This window comes from Mustela erminea, chromosome 7, assembly GCF_009829155.1.
Source record: "Mustela erminea isolate mMusErm1 chromosome 7, mMusErm1.Pri, whole genome shotgun sequence".
Classification (NCBI taxonomy): domain Eukaryota; kingdom Metazoa; phylum Chordata; class Mammalia; order Carnivora; family Mustelidae; genus Mustela; species Mustela erminea.
Genome location: NC_045620.1, coordinates 26,902,790 through 26,921,690, shown reverse-complemented (window position 1 = coordinate 26,921,690; position 18,901 = coordinate 26,902,790). Strand labels below are relative to the sequence as shown.

The following is an 18,901-nucleotide window of genomic DNA, read 5'->3' as shown; positions in this document are numbered from 1 at the left end:
AACTCATGGCCTTGAGGTAAAGACCTGAGCTGAGATCAAGAGTCAGAGCCTAACTGGCTGAGCCACCCATGGGCCCTCTGAATTATCTTTTTTAAAAATTTTAAAAATTTAACGCCGATCATGTCTCTTCCTTGCTTAGAAACCTTTCAGTATCTCCTCATCATCATTCTTAGATTCAAACTCTAAACATGGCTAACCAAATCCCCAGGATCTTCAGCTTTATTTTGTACCATTGTACAAAGTGCAATGTATTTTGTATACATTGTGCCTCTGTGCGGTGGCCACACTAGCTGTTCTGGATAGGATTAGTTGGAGATGGCCTCCATTCCCACTGTTTTTTGTTTGTTTTTTTAATTCTACCCCCAACGTTGGGCTCTAATTCACTACCCGGAAATCAAGAGTCACAGGCTTGGGCTGCCTGCATGGCAAAGTGAGTTGAGTGCCGGCCTTCAGCTCAGGTCATGATCCCAGGGTCTATGGGGGTGGGGGCACCCTGCTCAGTGGGAAGCCTTCTCTCTCTGCCTGCCGACCACCCTGCTTGTGCGTGTGCTGTTTCTCTGACAAAAAAAAAAAAAAAGAAAGTCACAGGCTCATGGGGTTCTTGGCTGGCTCAGTCGGAAAAGCATACGCTTGGTCTTGGGGTCTTGAGTTCGAGGCCCATGTGAGGTGTAGAGATTACTTAAATAAATAAAACTTTAAAAAAAAGAAAAGGAAGAAAGAAAGAAAGAAAAAGTCATAGACTCTACAAACTGAGCCAGCCAAGTGCCCTGATTCTCACTGTTTATGTGCCTTCCTGTGCTACACATGCTGGAAAGCTAAAACACTTCCTGACTCCCCTCTAGCTCAAGCTCTAGCAAGTAGATACATTTGCATGAGGTTTGAAGGTGGAAGTCAGGCAGAAGTCAAACAGTTTTGGCTGTTTCTGCTCCTAAGTAAGGTTGTGGAGACACTGGTGTCCTGTCTCTGGCTTCAAAAACTTATTTCATTGTCTTGGTGGTAGAAATGGCCTCCTGATCCCGGCAGCCTGTCCTTGGATGGTAGCTTCAGTAGTGTGTCCTCAAACTCGGCCTTTCCAGTGATGGCTTCCTGGCTCGTTTCTATGAGAGTAGCTCCTTTAGTAGGTCAGTTCAGTAGGGTTCTAGGATTCATTCCTAAGACCCAACCTAGGCCCCATCACTTTCTTCAGTACCTAGAGTGGTTTCTGTTTCTAAACCTGGACTGATAACACTGGGCTTCATTTGGTTTCTAGAACCGGCCATGCCTCCTCTCACCATAGGGTTGTTATGCTTGTTGTCCCTTTTGCCTAGGCTAGTATACCCTTGCCACCTGTTAACCCCCTATCCTATCTCTCAATTAACTCCTGATATTTTTGATCTCACTTCAAAGGTTTTCTCTGGGAAGTTATCCCCAACCTCCAAGACCAGATCAGTCTCTGTATGTTTCTTTCAGGGCTTGATCATAGTTTGTAATTATGTCTTTGTGTGCCTCTAGAATTTGAGTCCCAGGGAACTTGACTATGGTGCTGTATTTAATTGCCAGAAAGAGTTGGCGCTTAGGATTCATGCTAAGTGGATGGAATGGAGATGGCCAGACTGGAGGGGGTCAGGACAAAATAAAGCCCCTTAAGTCACACCAACAGGCCCTGGGTCACCTCCTCTTGGCCTTTTCCCAAGCACATCTTTGGGACTCTACAGTCAGCCTGAACACCCTTTATGCTTCGGCCTCTGGGTCTTTGCACAGGCTGTCTGTAATGCATAGATGGCTCTGCACTCTTCACCTGGCTTCTTCATCTTGCAGATTTCTGTCATGACATCATCATCTCTTCCAGGAGACCTGTACTTCAATTCTATATTCTCTGTATAATTTTTTCAGAATATTTAAAAATATTTAATATTATCTTAAAAACTGCTCATTACTCGTCTGCATCTCCCTCGGCAAGTAACTGTCTCATTCAGGGTACATGCAAAGTGCCTTGCGGGAGGGCTTGGCTCTACAAGACCAGTGTTCTAACCCCTGAGCTATAGGGCCTAGGGTCTTGGCTCTAATGGCTCTCAGTATTTGTTGAAAGCCCAATGAAGGAATGCCAGCTAGTCAGCCAGCCTCATTCTGGGGATCTCTGCACACTCCTTAGGAACCCTTGAACAGTGAGGGATTGTAATTTGGGGGTTGCTAGATCAGGAGAGGAAGCTGGGGGAGGTTTGTTCCATTCCAGCCCATGGCTCTGTCCCCAGACTGCCAGGCAGGAGGCCCTGGAGCAGATCCTGTGGGGGGATGGGCAGGGAAATAGTTTCTTCCTCTGCTCCCTTAGAAGAGATGGGAGGGAGAGGGGGAGGGCAGAGAGAGGGAAGATTCCTTCCAAGGAGGCTCCTTGGCACAGTGCCTGCTTGGAGGGAGGGCGGGTGTGATGAATGCAGGCTTTCTCCCCGCCTTCTGCCTGTGAAGGAGGGAAACCCAAGGCAGAGAAGGGGGGAGATGAGGGGGAGGGATCAAGGAGGGAAGGGTCTGTTAGCTTCGGGAGACAAGGAGAGGCTGAGCTGGCCTGGGCTCCTGAAAGCCAACCAGGCCTCAATTACACCTTATCAGCTCTGGAAATATCCTCAAATCACTGAGTTAGAGAATCAACACTGAGAACTCTAGTTCTTAGGATTGGATCACTTTAGTCTCAGAGCTGAAAATCCTTCAGTCAGTTGTCTGGGGTCTCCATGGCTGGCTTGGAGGAGTGTCAGCTCTGTAGGAAGTTTCCTGGCCTCTTTCTTCCTCCTCTAGTACCGGAAGAGATGCATTTTTAAAAGTCCATAAATACTCTGCATCCAGTTCGTGGGCATTTACAGGAACTCTAAGATGATGAAGTGAACATCTTACTTCTGTTTTCCCCATTGTAATCTCCCGAGGCCAGAATCCATCTTTCTCATTTTAGTACAGGTCAGAACTGTGGTCTCAAACCTGGCTGCCCATCAGAATTGTTTGAGGATGCTCACTAAAAATATTTTCACTCACACCAGTGATTTTGATTCCTTGGAGCAAAGTTAGGGCTTAAAACTTGAGTTTTTACAATGTGCTAAGTGAGTGCCATGCATACATAGGGTTTAGGTAACAAAGGGCTTGGCACAACATAGTAGGTGCTAAGCATTGCCTGCAGGGGTTAGAAATGTATTTGCAGGGTAAACAAATGATGTGTAGAAATATGGATTGATTGAAGGAGACTCTGTGTACTGGAGCATCTTACACTTTGAAAGGAGATAGGGCAACGGTGTTAGCAATACAAAAGATAAATATTTATTCAGAACAAAACTTAACAATCGATTTTACATTCTAAGCCACAAGGAAATAGCAAAACATAAAGCAAAGGGAAAACAAAAACTAAAACAAAAGCAGTGTACTGTCTTTTCTACTTTAACTTGATAACACTTAGTTGACCCAATGCCCTCTTGCTTGACCTGTTTTGCAAGCACATTTTAGAGTTAACAGCTTATGATTCCAGGTTAAAATCACCTTTCTCCTGTGAATCAGGAAATTGTGGATGAGCTCCAGTTTGAGACTTCTCTGGGGTTTCTAGCTATGGAGGCTAAGGTACAAATGTAAACGTCTGGGAGGTTTCCTTATTCAGGAACACCCCCATTTCTAAGTGGTGGCAATGAATGATGTAGGGTAAGGCCCCAAAGGACTTGGCACTTTAATCCAGATAAGATACCCCAGGGAGCAATGAGTACCCTCTAGCTTATGTTCCTTTGTCCCTTCCCTATCTCCCAAGTATTCAGAAGCCCCTGCTAAATCCCTTTCTGCTTCCTCCCCCAGATGATTTCTAAGCATTCCTCTGGGCTCATCATTCTGGAGAGATCAGACTTTCTGGGCCCTCAAGTGTTGAGGAAAATGTTGTGAAGTGTGAGAGGTAGTGGAATGAGCACCGGGCTTGGGGTCAGGGAACTCTACTCTAGGCTAGCTCTGGCACCAGACAGCTCTGTGATTTTGACCCAGTCATGTAACCTCTCTGGGCCTGTTCCATCTGTTGGAAATCCAGGGGATTGGTCTAAACCAATTTTTAGGTCCTTTCCAACAAGAAGATTCCAAATTCCATGATTCTGTGAAAAATGGCTTCTGAGCCACTGAACAGCTGTCCCAAAGTCCATGCATTTTAATGCCATAAGAGAGGCCCTTGGCCACCATTCAGAGCTTATTGACTCAGATTACATACACTTCTAACAACACTGGTTTCACAAATTCTCAGACCACATAGATTAGAAGCAGCAAATTAAACCGGGAGGGGAAGAGCTGCAAAAAGTAGACACCCTGACGGAAGCCACAGTCAACAATGTTCTCAATTCAACAAACACTGATGGAGTGCCTACCACGTGGTGGGCCCCGTACCTAGTGCTGGGGCATAAAGATGAGCAAGGCAGCCCAATGGGTGAAAGTCCAGGGAAAAGACAAGGCGTGGGGAGTAAAAAGTACAAAAAAACCCACACAAAAAACCCACACACACAAAAAAACAAAAACAACTCATACAAAAATAAAAACAAAATTTTAAAAAGGGCGAGGCGACACATCTGCACACTACAGTTCTCGGTAGTTACTGATGACAGAGTCACCAATTCAGAAAAGGCTGAAATGGAGTAAACTCGGTTTAAGAAGGCAGAGAGAGAGATGTCTCTTGTAGGTTTAAAAAGATCTCCTTCGAAAACGTAAAAAATGGTCTAAAAAAAAGTTTTGGCACTTAAGAGGGGTAAGCTGGCTCTGTATTCACCCTGGCAGGCAGGCGGGTGTTCAGTGTCCAGCCACCCCGGTTAGCTGAGCTGCCACGGAATTGTGAACTGCTTTGGGACACTGGGCAAAGGCGTGTCCTCGCTTGCCACAGAGGTTACACACGATGCCCTTCCGACAGTAAGGGCTCAGGTGTCCCTCCTCCCCACACCTGAAGCACCTGTCCTGCGTGCAGCTGCCGCTCATGTGGGTCCGGGAACCACATTTAAAGCATGTCTTGGGCTGCCCCTTGTACCAGCTGTAGCCCCTCTCGGCCCCCAGGAAGAAGGCCCCCGGCAGGTGCCTAACCCCGCCCTCCCCTTGGCGCAGCTCGATCTCACACTTGTACTCCCCGGTCCAGATCCCAAACCTGTCGGTCACTTTCACGGGCACGGCCAGCACATCGCAGTGGCGCTTGAGCCAGGTCACGATGTCTTCCACGTCCACCGTCTCGTTCCGGAAGAGGATGAAGAGCGTCTTCAAGCTGGACTTGCTCCGCCCCAGCACCACAAAGTTCTCCCAGCAGTCCTCCTGCTCGCGCTTCTCCTCGTAGACGCGTAGGAACAGGGCCAGCTTCTCCGCCGAGCGGAAGCTCACGTCGAACTCGCGGCTGCCAGGGATCTGGATGACCGCGAAGATGTCGCTCGGGTCCATGCCGATGGAGCGTAGGATGAGCGCGCCCACAACGAAGTCCCGGGTCGGGCAGGCGCCCTCGTCTCCCTGGAAACAGATGCGCACCAGGAAGCGTCCCTTACCCGGGCCCGCCGCGGGGCCCGACGCCACCGCCTGCTCGTCCTGAGCGGACCGCTCCGCCGCGTCCTCGACCGCGCCAGGCCTGGCCGGGCTCGCCATGGCCGCCGCCGCCTCGGCCTTCTTCCTCCGGCCCGGCTCGGCTGCACTCTTCTTCTTGCGGGGGTCCACCGCCTCGCCGGCCGGGTCTCTCCGCCGACCCTTCGGATCCCCACGGCCGGCCGGGGGGAAGTCGCCGAGGCCCGGCGCCGCCAGGCCCGCGGGGGCGCCGAGCCCGCCGCCCACGCCGCTGCCTCCCTCCTCCTCCCGCCGCGGCGGCCGCGACTCGCGGAACTCGCCCTTCTTCTCGGCCAGGTTCTTTACCACCTGGGCCCAGCCCATCTTCTCGCGGCCGCCCTCGGGCTCCTCGCCGCGAGCCGCGGGCCGCGCGGGGGGCAGGAGCTGCGGCCGCCCCCGCTTCCTCTCCTCCTCCGCGCCGCCGCCGGTGGCCATTTTACCTCCTTCCCAGCATCCTCCACTCGCTCCCGCAGCCAAAGGGCGCCCATCCGCGCTCCCGCCCGCCGGGGGCTGTGGGGGTTTGGTGTTTTTTTTTTTTTTTTTTTTTTTGAAATTCGACGCTTCTCTCCCCCTCCCCGCTGAAGGTATTTACCCGCTGCGCGCCGCGGCCAGCGCCGGCCGGGAGCCCTCGGGTAACGGCCGAACTGCGGCTCCGGCGACGCGCTCCGGCCCCACCTCCCGGGCGCCAAGGCGGGATGCGCCGCTTGGAGCGCGTCCCTGTCCCTTGCGAGGGCTTGGCAGCCCCGGGCTGCGCTCTCGAGGATTCGCTCTTTCGCAAGCGGTCCTCGATTTCATTCAGGCAGCATCGCGAACGGCCCTCGGCCCTGAGGCGGGCCCGAGCGCAGGAGAATGTACCCGTTTCGTTTGCTTTTCTATACCTTTTCTGTTTATCCGGAAACAAAACGAAACGGACTCTGCCTCCCAGAGCACACGACAATGCCTTGTTTTTCCAGGGTTGGGTTATGGACATTTTCTAACAGAGAAAGTTGAAAGAATTTTACAGTGGATAGTTTACCTTTAACTTTGGACTATTTTGACTTTATATCGTTAGAATTTTTACTGTGCCTTATCACACTACACCTCTGTCTATAGTCCTTATTTTTTGATACATTTCCAAGTAATACTGCATTATTTTTAAAAATAGACCTCCATCATACTCGTGATGACAATTATAATATATTGAGCTCCTCAGTGCCCGTTACTGTTCTAAGCACATTCGGACATTGCAAGCTTTATCACATGGAATCTTCCAAAACCACACTGTGATCACACCCTTTTTACAGGGGGTAGGGGGCTTGGAGACCGGGTTAGAACACTTGGTGAAGTGGCAGACTTAATAGGCTACCACGTGAAGCTGGCTTATATTTCTAAAAGCGCTTGCTTCTGACATTGTGGAGCAAAGCTGTTTCCATCACACTCTCCAGAAAAATCTGGTTAACAAAGATTCTCGGCTAAAGCTAGCGCTGGACAGAATTTCTGTTCCTCTTTCATTGTCTCAACGGGCTTGGGAAGCATTGATAAAATCTGGGTGTCTGAGGGGATGGGTTTAACAATACCCTTTGTCAGCTTCGTTTTTCTTAATGCAAGTCTGTGTGCATTTCAGGGTGCTTCAGTGACCATTGTGACTTTAGTGAAAGAAGAGGTCGATTGTGGAGACAGGGAGACCCTAGTGTGAATCTGATTACTTTGAATCTCATGAGAGATTCATTGTCACATGAGACCAATGACCTCAGTTTTTATAGATTAGTTTGCTCACCCATAATGAAGGAATATTAATGTCTACTCTCAGAGGGCTAATGTTGGGGTTCAAGGAGATAGCCTGTGTCAAAGAACTGGGTCCACAGTGGGTTTCCAGGCAAGGTTATTTTTCCTTCTATTGGTGTTGGATTATTTCCTCTTTCTCTGCCATATCTTCCAGTTCTACTTAGCATTTACGGAGTCCCTGTGAGTTCTTCGCTTACGATCTTTCGCTTCACCCAGTTCCACATATTGGTCTCAGGGAAGCCTACGTCTCCAACTCTTGTGCCATTTGGACCTTCCGGTTCCCTCACATTATAACTTCTGGTGTGCTTTCCTCCATCTCTTCACTGCCACACATTACCATGATCATACTCAGATCACTACCAGAGGCATCAAACTCTGGTAGTCACATAATCCACTCTTTTCCTCTTTCTGTTTGCCAGCTCACTGGGAGAACATTTACAAAACCAAACAGAACCTATATAATTTAAAATAATCTCTTCCATTCCTCTTACCCTGCCCTCCCACCCCAGGTGGGAGGGTGGGAGGCAATATCATACAAATATCTACAAGATCAGGCAGGTACCTTAAATAAGGACAAGGTGCTGAGTGAACTGGAGAGCAAGTCTTCTACCTGAAGGGGCAGTGGCAAGTCAACCCTAGCTGATTATTACTCTCCATAAGTGAGAGCCCACTGTAGCCAGATACTCCAAATTCTAAAGAGAAAACCGAACTCTATTTTATTTATGGAAACATTCTTTCTTCCCCTACAAGGCTGTCTCAGCTATATTTGGATCCTCTGCAGAAAATTTAGAATCAGTCTACTAAGTCCAAGGAAACCAATTTTTTGGATTTTAATTGGAATTGCATAGAATTTGTACAGAAGTGCCATTTTATAATACTAAATTGCTGCATCTGTGACCTCACTGGTTGTCTAGTTTATTTAAGTCTTATTATTTTTACAAATTGCAGTAACATTTTATAGTTTTCTTCATAAGGTCTTGCATAATTAAAAAAAATTATTCCAAGGTATAATATGATTTGGTTGTTATTGTAAATAATATGTTTAGAAATTACATATTTGTTATTGGTATTTAAAGGGAATACCATTGGGGCACCTGGATGGCTCAGTTGGTTAAGCATCTGTCCTCTGCTCAGGTCATGATCCCAGACTCCTAGGATCACCCCGCATGCTGCATCGGGTTCCCTGCTTCTCCCTCTCCCTCTGTCTGCCACTCCCCCTGCTTGTGCGCTCTCTCTCTCACATAAATAAAATCTTAAAAAAAAATAGAGGGCATACAATTGAACTTTGTGTGGTAGCAACAATGCTGACATCTTTTAAAATTTCCAGTGGTTTTTAGAATCATTTTGCTTTTCTGTGTTGATAGTGGTATTGTCTGAGTAACAAAGGTTTTGCTCTTTCTGTTCAGATCTTACACTTTTTCTTGTCTTGCCTTACTGCACTAGCCAGGACCTCTCATATAACCATCATATAGTGGGCATTTTTGTTTTATTTCTGACTACAAAGAGATCTATTTGAATTTCGAAAAGATTTGACTTGTGGATTGGGTTCTGGCTCCCTCTGAAATTTTAGTAACAACATCTTGTATCTTAAGGTTTTGTTGGTATATGTATGGCCATTCCTTCCATCAGTTCTATTTTTCTCAGGTCAAATTTTGGAGATCTAAGATCCTATATTCTCTTTTTGTTATTTTTGGCTTAGTTCTTATTATCACTGCCAGCAATTTTCCCTATGAGTTGGACAAAAGACTGGAGATATATATATATATATATATATATATATATATATATATATATATATATATATATTTTAAGATTTTATTTATTTATTTGACAGAGAGAGATCACAAGTAGGCAGAGAGGCAGGCAGAGAGAGAAGGAAGCAGGCTTCCTGCTGAGCAGAGAGCCAGATGTAGGGCTCGATCCCAGGACCCTGAGATCATGACCTGAGCCAAAGGCAGAGGCTTTAACCCACTGAGCCACCCAGGCGCCCCTGGAAATTTATTTTTATTTCTCAGTGGATTTCTTTAAAAATTGTCAGCCATCCTCCTTAACACTGTTCCAGCAGTCAGACTGGCCTTTTGTGGAGATCAGGGATCAGGAGCTACAAGGACCAGGCAGAATCCCTCTAAACAAATCAGTCCAGATGGGCACTGAGGCCATCTACAGAGCGGAGCTTGACTCATTTTTGGCAAATTATTGGCATAGAAGGATATCAGAATTGGTCAGTTTGGCACCTCAGTCTAGCTTCTTATTGATAGACTTTTGGAATTGCACTTTTAAAGAATTTTATTTAAACAAATTTTTAAAAAGATTATATTTATTGAGAAAGTGAGTGAGAGAGCAGAAGCTGGGGGTTGGGGGTGGGCAGCAGAGTGAGAGGGAGAAGTAGACTCTGCTGAGCAGAGAGCCTGATGTGGGGCTTAATCCCAGGACCCTGGGATCATGACCCGAGCTGAAGGCAAGCACTTAACTGACTGTGCCACTCAGGCACCCTGCACTTTTTTTTTTTTTTAAGATTTTATTTATCTTTAGAGAGAGAGAGAGAGTGGGCAGAGGGGGACCAAGAGGAACAAGCCAATTTTGGAGCTAAGGGTGGAGCCAACACAGGGCTCTATCTTATGATAGAGCTAAAACCAAGAGCCAGACACTCAATCGACTGAGCCACCCAGGCACCCTGGATTTTCACTTAAAAAAAAAAAGCTACTTAGAAGATTGTGGAGGAGGCATGATTTGAGATGGATCTTGAAAGAAGAAGTAGATTTGGAATGCGAGACGAAAAAAATCTGTGGGCCAGAATTTGGCAGGCAGGTCTTTGTCCTGCATGGTTGTAGTCTGGGTGTGAGAGGAAAGGTGGGTATGTGTATGTTGGGTGGTGGTAGTAAGAAGTATGATTCCAGATGTACTTTGAAGGTATTGCTGAGACTTGGATGTGGGATGAGAGGTGAATCAAAAGATGAATCAAGTGTGACTCCAGGAAGAGAGTTGCCGTTTTGAGTTGGGGGAGAGAGTTGCATGTTAGAGTTGCCTATTAGGCACCCAAGAAGAGATGTTGAGTAGGCATTTGGATGTTTGTGGCTGAAATTCAGTGGCAATGCTGGAGATATGAGTATGGGAGGCACCCAGGTAAAGATGGCATCCGAAGTCACAAGACTGGAAGGAAACTTGAATGGAGTGTGAGTGGAGAGAGGAAAAGAGAGGGAGAAGAGGAAGAACAAGCAAAGGAGAAGAGAAAGGGTCAGGAAGCCATTCAAGAGAGTGGTTTCCTGGGCACCTAGTTTACAAAGTGTTTCAAGGAAGGAGTCATCCGCTCGGTCAAATGCTGCAGATAGGCCAAGTAAGATGAGGACGGAGAAGTGACTGTGCTGTTTAGCAAAGTGGAGGACACGGGTGGTGTTGGCAAGGACAGTTTTTTTTTTTTTTTATTTGACAGAAATCACAAGTAGACAGAGAGGCAGGCAGAGAGAGAGAGGGAAGCAGGCTCCCTGCTGAGCAGAGAGCCCGATGTGGGACTCGAACCCAGGACCCTGAGATCATGATCTGAGCCGAAGGCAGCGGCTTAACCCACTGAGCCACCCAGGCGCCCCGGCAATGACAGTTTTAATGGAGAGGTAGATAATGAAAGCCTGACTAAAGAGGTGGAAAGGAATGGGCAACAGCAGTCAAATCTCTCTAGGAGTTGTGCTGTAAAGTGAAGCAGAAATGGCAGGACACCTAGATGGGAAGTGGCCACTTGTAAAATTTTTCATTTTTAAAAGTTTTGTTTTTTTAATTAATTAAAAAGAAGATTTTATTTATTTATTTGACAGGAGAGAGAGCGAGAGAGCGCACAAGCAGGGGGAATGGCAGACAGAGGGAGAGGGCGAAGCAGGCTCCTGGCTGGGCAGAAGTCTGATGTGGGATCAGTCCCAGGACCCTGGGATTGTGACCTGAGCAGAAGGCAGATGCTTAACCAGCTGAGCCACGCAAGCGCCCCTAGTCACTTTTTTTTAATAGCAGAAATTAAAATATGGTGTTATACCGATGGGAATAATACAGGGAGGGTGATAGGAGAAAACTGGAATTTCTAGGGCGGTATCTTAAAAAAAATGAGGAGGGTAGGATTCAGTGTACAGTTGTCAAAATCGGTCTTAATAGGCAGTTTATGCAGTCACAGGAGGGAGACAAAGTAAATGAGACATGAAAATGTGAGTTTAGGGGCGCCTGGGTGGCTCAGTGGGTTAAAGCCTCTGCCTTCAGTTCATGATCCCAGGATTCTGGGATCAAGCCCCGCGTCGGGCTCTCTGCTCAGCGGGGAGCCTGCTTCCTCCTTCTCTCTCTTTGCCTCTCAGCCTACTTGTAATCTCTGCCTGTCAAATAAATAAAATCTTAAAAAAAAAAAGAAAAAAGAAAATGTGAGTTTACTGATCCCCACAATTTTCTTAATGAAATCGGAAGCAAAGTCATTAGGCAAGAGAAAGGATGGAGAAGAAAGTGATGGGGTTTGATGAGAAGGGAAATATGACATAATTCTTTGGGATAATGGGTGGGGCCAGCTGAAGGATAGCACTTAAAGCCTAGCTGAGCAGGCAGTGGCGAGCTCCGTTTCTGTGAGAGATTAGTCCCTCTGGGCGCTCTGTAGTCTGCGTCCGTTTCCTTGGAAACGGAGGCGAGGGACTGGTCTTTCTGGGAAGTTTCAGTGGCCTAGGTTACCACGCGGTCCACGTTGTGACAAGAAAGTCAGAGAAGCGGAGTAATAAGTATCGCAAGAGACCAGGGCTCCACGGATTCACTACTCTTCTTCCACTTCACCCAATGGCGCGCGTCTTTCCCAAGTAGGTGTAAGAACCAAAGGGTGGTGGAGTGCGCATGCGTGCCCCCCTCTGCTCCATATCGGCCTTCTTCTCTTTTGGCCCCGCCCCTCCCCCCGCCCACGTCTCCCTAGCTCCGCCTCTCCCTCGCGCTACCGCAGTTCCAGCTTGGTTGCTCCGGTTCCTAGTGGACCATGGTCTCTGTGGAGACTCCACGCCTGTTTCACGTTTGCTGCTCACAGTCCCAGGGGTTGGGAATGATGGAAGTTCTTTTCCGCCCCGAACTCTTTCCAGACCCAGCCACTGTGGGATTCACTCTACAATCTACAACTTCCAGAATCTGGTGAGTCCGGGAGGGCCAGGGAGGAGATGAGGGCTTGCTGACTCTGGGTCTGCAGTCCGCCTGCCCCCATGGCCGTGACTGTCCCCGCTGATAGAATCTGGAGACCTGAATTCCAGGCTTACCTGTGTCACACATTGGCTGCAGGACCCACTATTTTCGCACCACCGTATCAGAGCATGAGGGTGTATTATACTGCTCTCTTACTCATCTCTGATCGCTCCTCTGGTTTCCTCTTGGGTCTTTTCCATGCCTTGTGTTTAGTTCTTAGCACCTCACAGCCTGGATGTGCTTAGTAAATTATGGCTGGCTGATAAAACAAGTGATAGCTCACATTTATGGAGCACTTGCCACATGCTTTACAAATACCGCCTCTTGGAATTCTCACATCAATCTGTGGAGGTAGGTTTTATAATTAGATCTAGTTTACAGATGTGAAAATTGAGGCTTCGATCTCAGAAGTTACTTGCTCAGTGTCACAGATATCTGTAAGGGGCAACGCTGGGATTTGGACACACTGGGCTGTGTGACTGATTGTGTTATATCTGGTAGGATTATGTTCCATGGCAGCGGTCCAAACAGAAATCCAAGTCACCTACTCTGCCTCCCATCCTACAAACCAGAGGCCACCAGAAGAGCAAAATGAAGACTTTGACTAGCGTCCTGCCAGGTGGGCAGAGGCACTTGAAGGTGGACATGGGAACTGGGGACAGGATAGAGTGTACGCCTTTGCCCTTTGGTGACATAAATTATATTAGAGTAGGCTAATTCTTGTGACAAACAATACTCAGGTTTCAGGTATTAGTACAGAAGCTTATTTCTCATTTATGTCAAAGTACATTTGCAGATCTGCAGGGATGGAAGTAATCTTTTCCACATGATCATTCAGGGATCCAGGCTCCTTCAGCCTTGTGGCTGTGACAGTTTGGAAGGCCTTGAATTCCTCTGCTAAATACTTGTGCATTCAGCTGGTAGAAAGGGACGAGAGAGAGCGCGTGCGTGAAAATACGGATAATTTTTTGGGCAATTTTTTTTTTTTCAGGGCCTAGACTTGAGGTGACACATACCACTCCCACTCTTATTCAGGTGGGCATAACTAGTCATATGACCACCCTTAACCACAAGGGAAGATGGGAAATGTTGTCCTGCTGTGTGTCCAAGAAGAAAAGAGAGGAAAAGAAAACAGGGTTTGGTCCACTTAGGATAATCTCTGCCACATCGTTGTCATGCTATCCAGGGGAGTTCTCAGACCCTTGACTGAGGCAGACACAGGTTTTCATCTTGACTCTGCCATTTACTATCTTGGGAAAGCCATTCTTCTCTCTGAGCTTTAGTTTTCGCACTTGTAATATGAGGACCTGACAAGATTGTCTCAAGAATTAAATGGAAAGCATTGTTGCTCTCAACCTCATCAGACCCAACATTCCTTTCAATAACAAATACTTTGTAATATTCCTTTAGTATAGATAATATAACCTACCTATGTATATAATTAAAAAAACTTAAAATAATGCCCTAAGGTAAAGTAAAGGAAAAGGAAAAGGAAAGCTACTTATAGTTAAGTAATGTATATTTCAGTATGTAAGTGCCGGGGATGCGCTCTACTGGAAGTTATGTCAAAGTAGTCAGAAGCTTACTCACAGATGTGGAGTCATGGTGAACGTAACCATTGCAAACGCAGACTGTCACGTGGTGTTATATCAGGGACTCAAATAACTAGAGGGATTTTTTTTTTTTAAAGATTTTATTTATTTATTTGACAGACAGAGATCACAAGCAGGCAGAGAGGCAGGCAGAGAGAAAGGGAGAAGCAGGCTCCCTGCCGAGCAGAGAGCCCGACGCGGGGGTCAGTCTCAGGACCCTGAGATCATGACATAAGCCGAAGGCAGAGGCTTTAACCCACTGAGCCACCCAGGCGCCCCAGAGGGTGTTTCATTGAGGTCATGATTTCCAAAGTGGGGCCCATCTCTTGGTAAAGTTCTGAACAAAACAAAGTACAACCTTCCCTTGATTGTAGCTGCTTTCTTGGAAAATTTAGCATTACTGTAAAATCCTGCAAAATATCCTTTCTGTTTATACGTGAAAGAGAGTCAGGTTCCAGGATCAGATCATTATAAATAAGTTTTTTTTTTTTTTAAAGATTTCATTTATTTATGACAGACAGACAGAGATCACAAGTAGGCACATAGGCAGGCAGAGGGGGGTGGAGGAAGCAGGCTCTCTGCTGAGCAGAGAGCTCGATGCAGGGCTTGATCCCAGGACCTCGAGACCATGACCCGAGCTGAAGGCAGAGGCTTAACCCACTGAGCCAACCAGGTGCCTTTTTTTTTTTTTTTTTTTAATTTATTTGACAGACAGAGATCACAAGTAGGCAGAGAGGCAGGCAGAGAGAGAGGAAGGAAAGCAGGCTCCCCGCTGAGCAGAGAGCCCGATGCGGGGCTCAATCCCAGGACCCTGGGTTCATGACCTGAGCCGAAAGCAGAGGCTTTAACCCACTGAGCCACCCAGGCACCCCCCCCCCTTTTTTTTTTTAAAGAGTCAGGGGAGAGGCAGAGCGAGCCTGAGCATGAGCCGTGGTGGAGGGGCAGAGGGAGAGGGAAAAGCAGACTTCCCACCGAGCAGGAAGCTGATCCAGCACTTGGATCCCAGGACCCTGGATCATGACCTGAGCCGAAGGCAGATGCTTAATTGACTGAGCCACCCAGGTGCCCTGGGAGAGAGAGAATCTTAAGCGGGTTCCACACCCAGCATGGAGGTTGACAGGGGGCTCCATCTCAAAACCCCAAGATCATGACCTGGGCTGAAATCAGGAGTCAGACACTTAACAAATTGAACCACCCAGACGCCCCTCCAGAATGCACAATCTTTTTATTTTTATTTTATTTTTAATTTGTTTGAGAAAGAGAGAGTGAGAGAGCATGAGGGGTTGGGAGCAAAGGGAGAGGGAGAGAGAGAATCTTAAGCAAGCTCCATGCTCAGCATGGAGCCCGATGCAGGGTCTGATCCCATGACACTGAGACCATGACCTGAGCCAAAATCAAGAGTCATATGCTCACCCGACTGAGCCACCCAGGAGCCCCGCCAGGATGCACAGTTTTAACCATGTATTAGTGGGGAGAGTATGGGCGCTGGAGAAACATGGACCTGAGTTGGTATTCCAGTTTCCCTTCTTGCTCTCCTATCTAGGTTGCTTGTCACAGCCCCAGTCTGCAAGGATTCCTGCCTTTATACAAGTGAAAGTGTCTGTGTAAATTATAATGATGAAAAGAGCTACTGCTGGCTCAGGACCCATGTTGTGTTGTGGAGTCATTATTCTTTCCTTCCTTCATTCAGCAGCATCCATTTGCTGAGAACCCATGTGCCCAGCAATGGGCTGAATGTTGTTGACTCATAGTGAAGGAGACAGATTGGGTTTCTAGCCATGTAGAGTTCACGGTCCCAACCTCAAACTGTAACTACACAAAACTTTAAGAACACTTGAGACAAATAGATAGAAGGAGGTCATCATTTCATTCATTCCTTATGACCTGGGAGATGATCTCATCACCATTTTACAGATGAAGAAATTGAAGCTTAGGTTGGTAACATGTCTTATGCAAAGTCATGGCCTTGAGGGCAGCTTTTGTGTATTAACATAGGTAAATCAACTGATTCCACCAAGATGGGGTAGCCCCATTCCTTCTTGGTCGTCCCTTTTACAACTAAAAAAAGCCCTGACTGAACACAGAGAACGTAGAGGACTCTGAAGACTGGCCTTCATGCTACATCTCAAGAGGGGACTGTCTGAAGTAGGATCCTGAGTGTTATTTAGAACATCAAGGATTTAGTAGAAACCACTTGTCATACCAAGAATAAGGAAAATCACAACATGAGTGAGAAAAGACGGACACCAACATCAAGATGAATTAGGTAGAATGATTTGACTGTTTTTATTTGCAGATGACACGCCCATCTAGTAGAGAATCTTTAAAAATCTACTAAATTTAAGAGAAACTGGAATTAATAAGTGAGTTCATCAAGGTTGCAGAATACAAGTATACAAAAATCAATCACATTTTAAAAACTTATTTATTTAGAGAGCGTGAACGCAAGCTGGGGGAGGAGCAGAGGGAGAGGGAGAGAGAGAATCATAAGCAGGCTTCATGCACCCATCATGGAGCCCCATGCAGGGCTTGATCTCATGACTCGGAGATCATGACCTGAGCCAGAACCAAGAGTCAGATGCTTAACCAACTGAGCCACCCAGGTGCCCCAATCACATTTCTATGTACTAACAACGATTAAATTTAAAATTAAAAAATGTATCTATAATCTAAATAAATGAAATATTTTTAAAAGATTTTATTTGTTGGGGTGCCTGGGTGGCTCAGTTGTTACGTGTCTGCCTTCTGCTCAGTGCATGATCCATGGGTCCTGGGATTGAGCCCCGCATCAGACACCCTGCTTGACGGGAAGCCTGCTTCTCCCTCTCTCACTCCCCTGCTTGTGTTCCTTCTCTTGCTGTGTCTCTGTCAAATAAATAAATAAATAAAATCTTAAAAAAAAAAAAAAGATTTCATTTTTTTCAAGTAACCTCCACACCCAGTGTGGGGCTCAAACTCACAACCCTGAGATCGAGAGTTGTATAGTCTGCTGACTGAGCCAGCCGGATGCCCCAGGAAATGAAATATTTAGATTTAAACTTAAAGCTACTACTCTATGCTGAGAATTACATAATGTAAATGAAAGAAATCAAAGAAGACCTAAATAAAAGGAGAGACAAACTATGTTTATGATTAGAACATTCAGTATAGTAAAGATGACAGTTCTCCCCAATTTTAGTTATATGTTTGATGTAATTCCTGTCAAAATCCCAGCATGGTGTTTTGTCAATGGACAGGTTTATTCTAAAATTTATATAGAAAAGCAAGGCCCTGGAATAGATAAACTATTTTGAAAAAGAAGAATAATGTGGGAAGAATCACTTTATCTGATACTAAGGCATATTATTAAAGCCAAAGTATTCAAGATAGCATAATATTGGCAGAGAGATAGACACATAGATCAATGGGGCAGGCTAGAGAAACCAGAAATAGAGCCACGCAAGTATGCCCAGCTGATTTGGACAAGGGTGTGAAAACAGGCCAGCAGAGGAAAGGAAAGCCTTTTCCACAAATGGTGCTAGAACACCATTTCTTGGACATCCACAGGCCAGAAAAAGAACCTTGACTTAAGTTCAAATATAAATGTAAAATGAAATAAAGATTAAACGTTAAATGCCATATTGGAAAACTTTTAGAGGAAAACAAAGGAGAAAATTATATTTGGGACCCATGGCCCCATGAAGAGCCCTTAGACTTTCTACCAATACCTTGATCCATAAAATAAAAATGAAATAAATGGATAAGTTGGATGTCATCAAAATTAAACACTAATTCTGTGAAAGACTCTTAAAAGGATGAAAAGACAAGCTACAGACTTGGAGAAAATTTTGCAAATCACCTCTGACAAATGACTGCTATGCAGAACATATGGAGAACTCTCAAAACTCAGTGATTTCTAAGAATTGAATTGAAAAGCAATTCAGTTAGGAAATGGGCAAAAGAGAAGCCACCTGGGTGTCTCAGTTGGTTAAGGGTCCTGCTCTTGATTTGGGCTCAGGTCATGATCTCAGGGTAATGGGATGGAGTCCAATGTCAGGCTCCATGCTCAGTGGTGGGCTGGCTGGGGATTCTCTCTCCCTCTCCCTCTACCCCTCCCTCCCACTCACTCACTCACGCCTGCTCTCTCTCTGAAATAAATAAATAAATCTTAAAAAAAAAAAAAAAAAGAAAATGGGCAAAAGATATGAAGGGACGTTTCACCGAAAAGGATCTCCAGATGGTAAATAAGCACACGAAAAGATACTCAACATCATTATCCATTAGGGATATGCAAATTAAGCCATAATGTGTTTTCACTACATACCTATCAGAATGGCTAAAATGAAAAATGGTGATAACTCCAAATGCTGGCAAAGAGGAGAAACTGGATCATGCATGCATTGCTGGTGGGAATGTAAAATAGTGTAGCTGCTCTGGGAAAAAGTGTGACAGTTTTTCTTTTTTTCAGAGAGAGAGAGAGATTGCGAGCATGAGGGTTGAGGGGAATGGGCGGAGGGAGAGGGAGAGAGAGCATCCAAAACTGACTCTAACACGGGACCCTGACATGGGGCTTGATCTCATGACTCTGAGATCATGACCTGAGCTAAAATCAGGAGTCAGACACTTAACTGACTGAGCCACCCAGGTGCCACCATATGAGAGTTTCTAATGAAACTAACATGCAATTCTCCTCATACTGCAACACTTGCGCTCTTGGGCATCTGTCTATTCCAGTGAAATGAAAACTTCTGGTCACACAAAAACCATTGCATGAATGTTTTGTAGCAGCCTTATTCATAATACTCCCAAACTGGAAGCAATCCATACCATGGAATACCATCCAT

At 46.1% G+C, this 18,901-nt stretch overlaps 2 protein-coding genes across 7 annotated transcripts in view; one reads left to right on the top strand and one right to left on the bottom strand.

Annotated features, from left to right (window-relative positions):
- The window catches only part of C7H20orf96 (chromosome 7 C20orf96 homolog), a 38,223-nt gene that overhangs the window by 6,302 nt on the left and 13,020 nt on the right, over positions 1-18,901 (top strand). For 2 of the 6 annotated variants that reach the window (XM_032351100.1, XM_032351098.1), the window contains exons 1-2: positions 12,126-12,438; positions 12,988-13,105. The exons of 1 other annotated variant lie outside the window; for it this stretch is intronic. In XM_032351100.1, coding sequence (XP_032206991.1) covers positions 12,154-12,438; positions 12,988-13,105 — 403 coding nt within the window. In that variant the 5' untranslated portion in view covers positions 12,126-12,153. 3 more of the 6 variants (XM_032351101.1, XM_032351102.1, XM_032351103.1) reach the window with 3 other exon arrangements.
- ZCCHC3 (zinc finger CCHC-type containing 3) lies at positions 3,256-6,395 on the bottom strand. Its single transcript, XM_032351105.1, has one exon. The coding sequence runs from the start codon at positions 5,977-5,979 to the stop codon at positions 4,762-4,764; it is 1,218 nt and encodes a 405-aa protein (XP_032206996.1). The 5' UTR covers positions 5,980-6,395; the 3' UTR covers positions 3,256-4,761.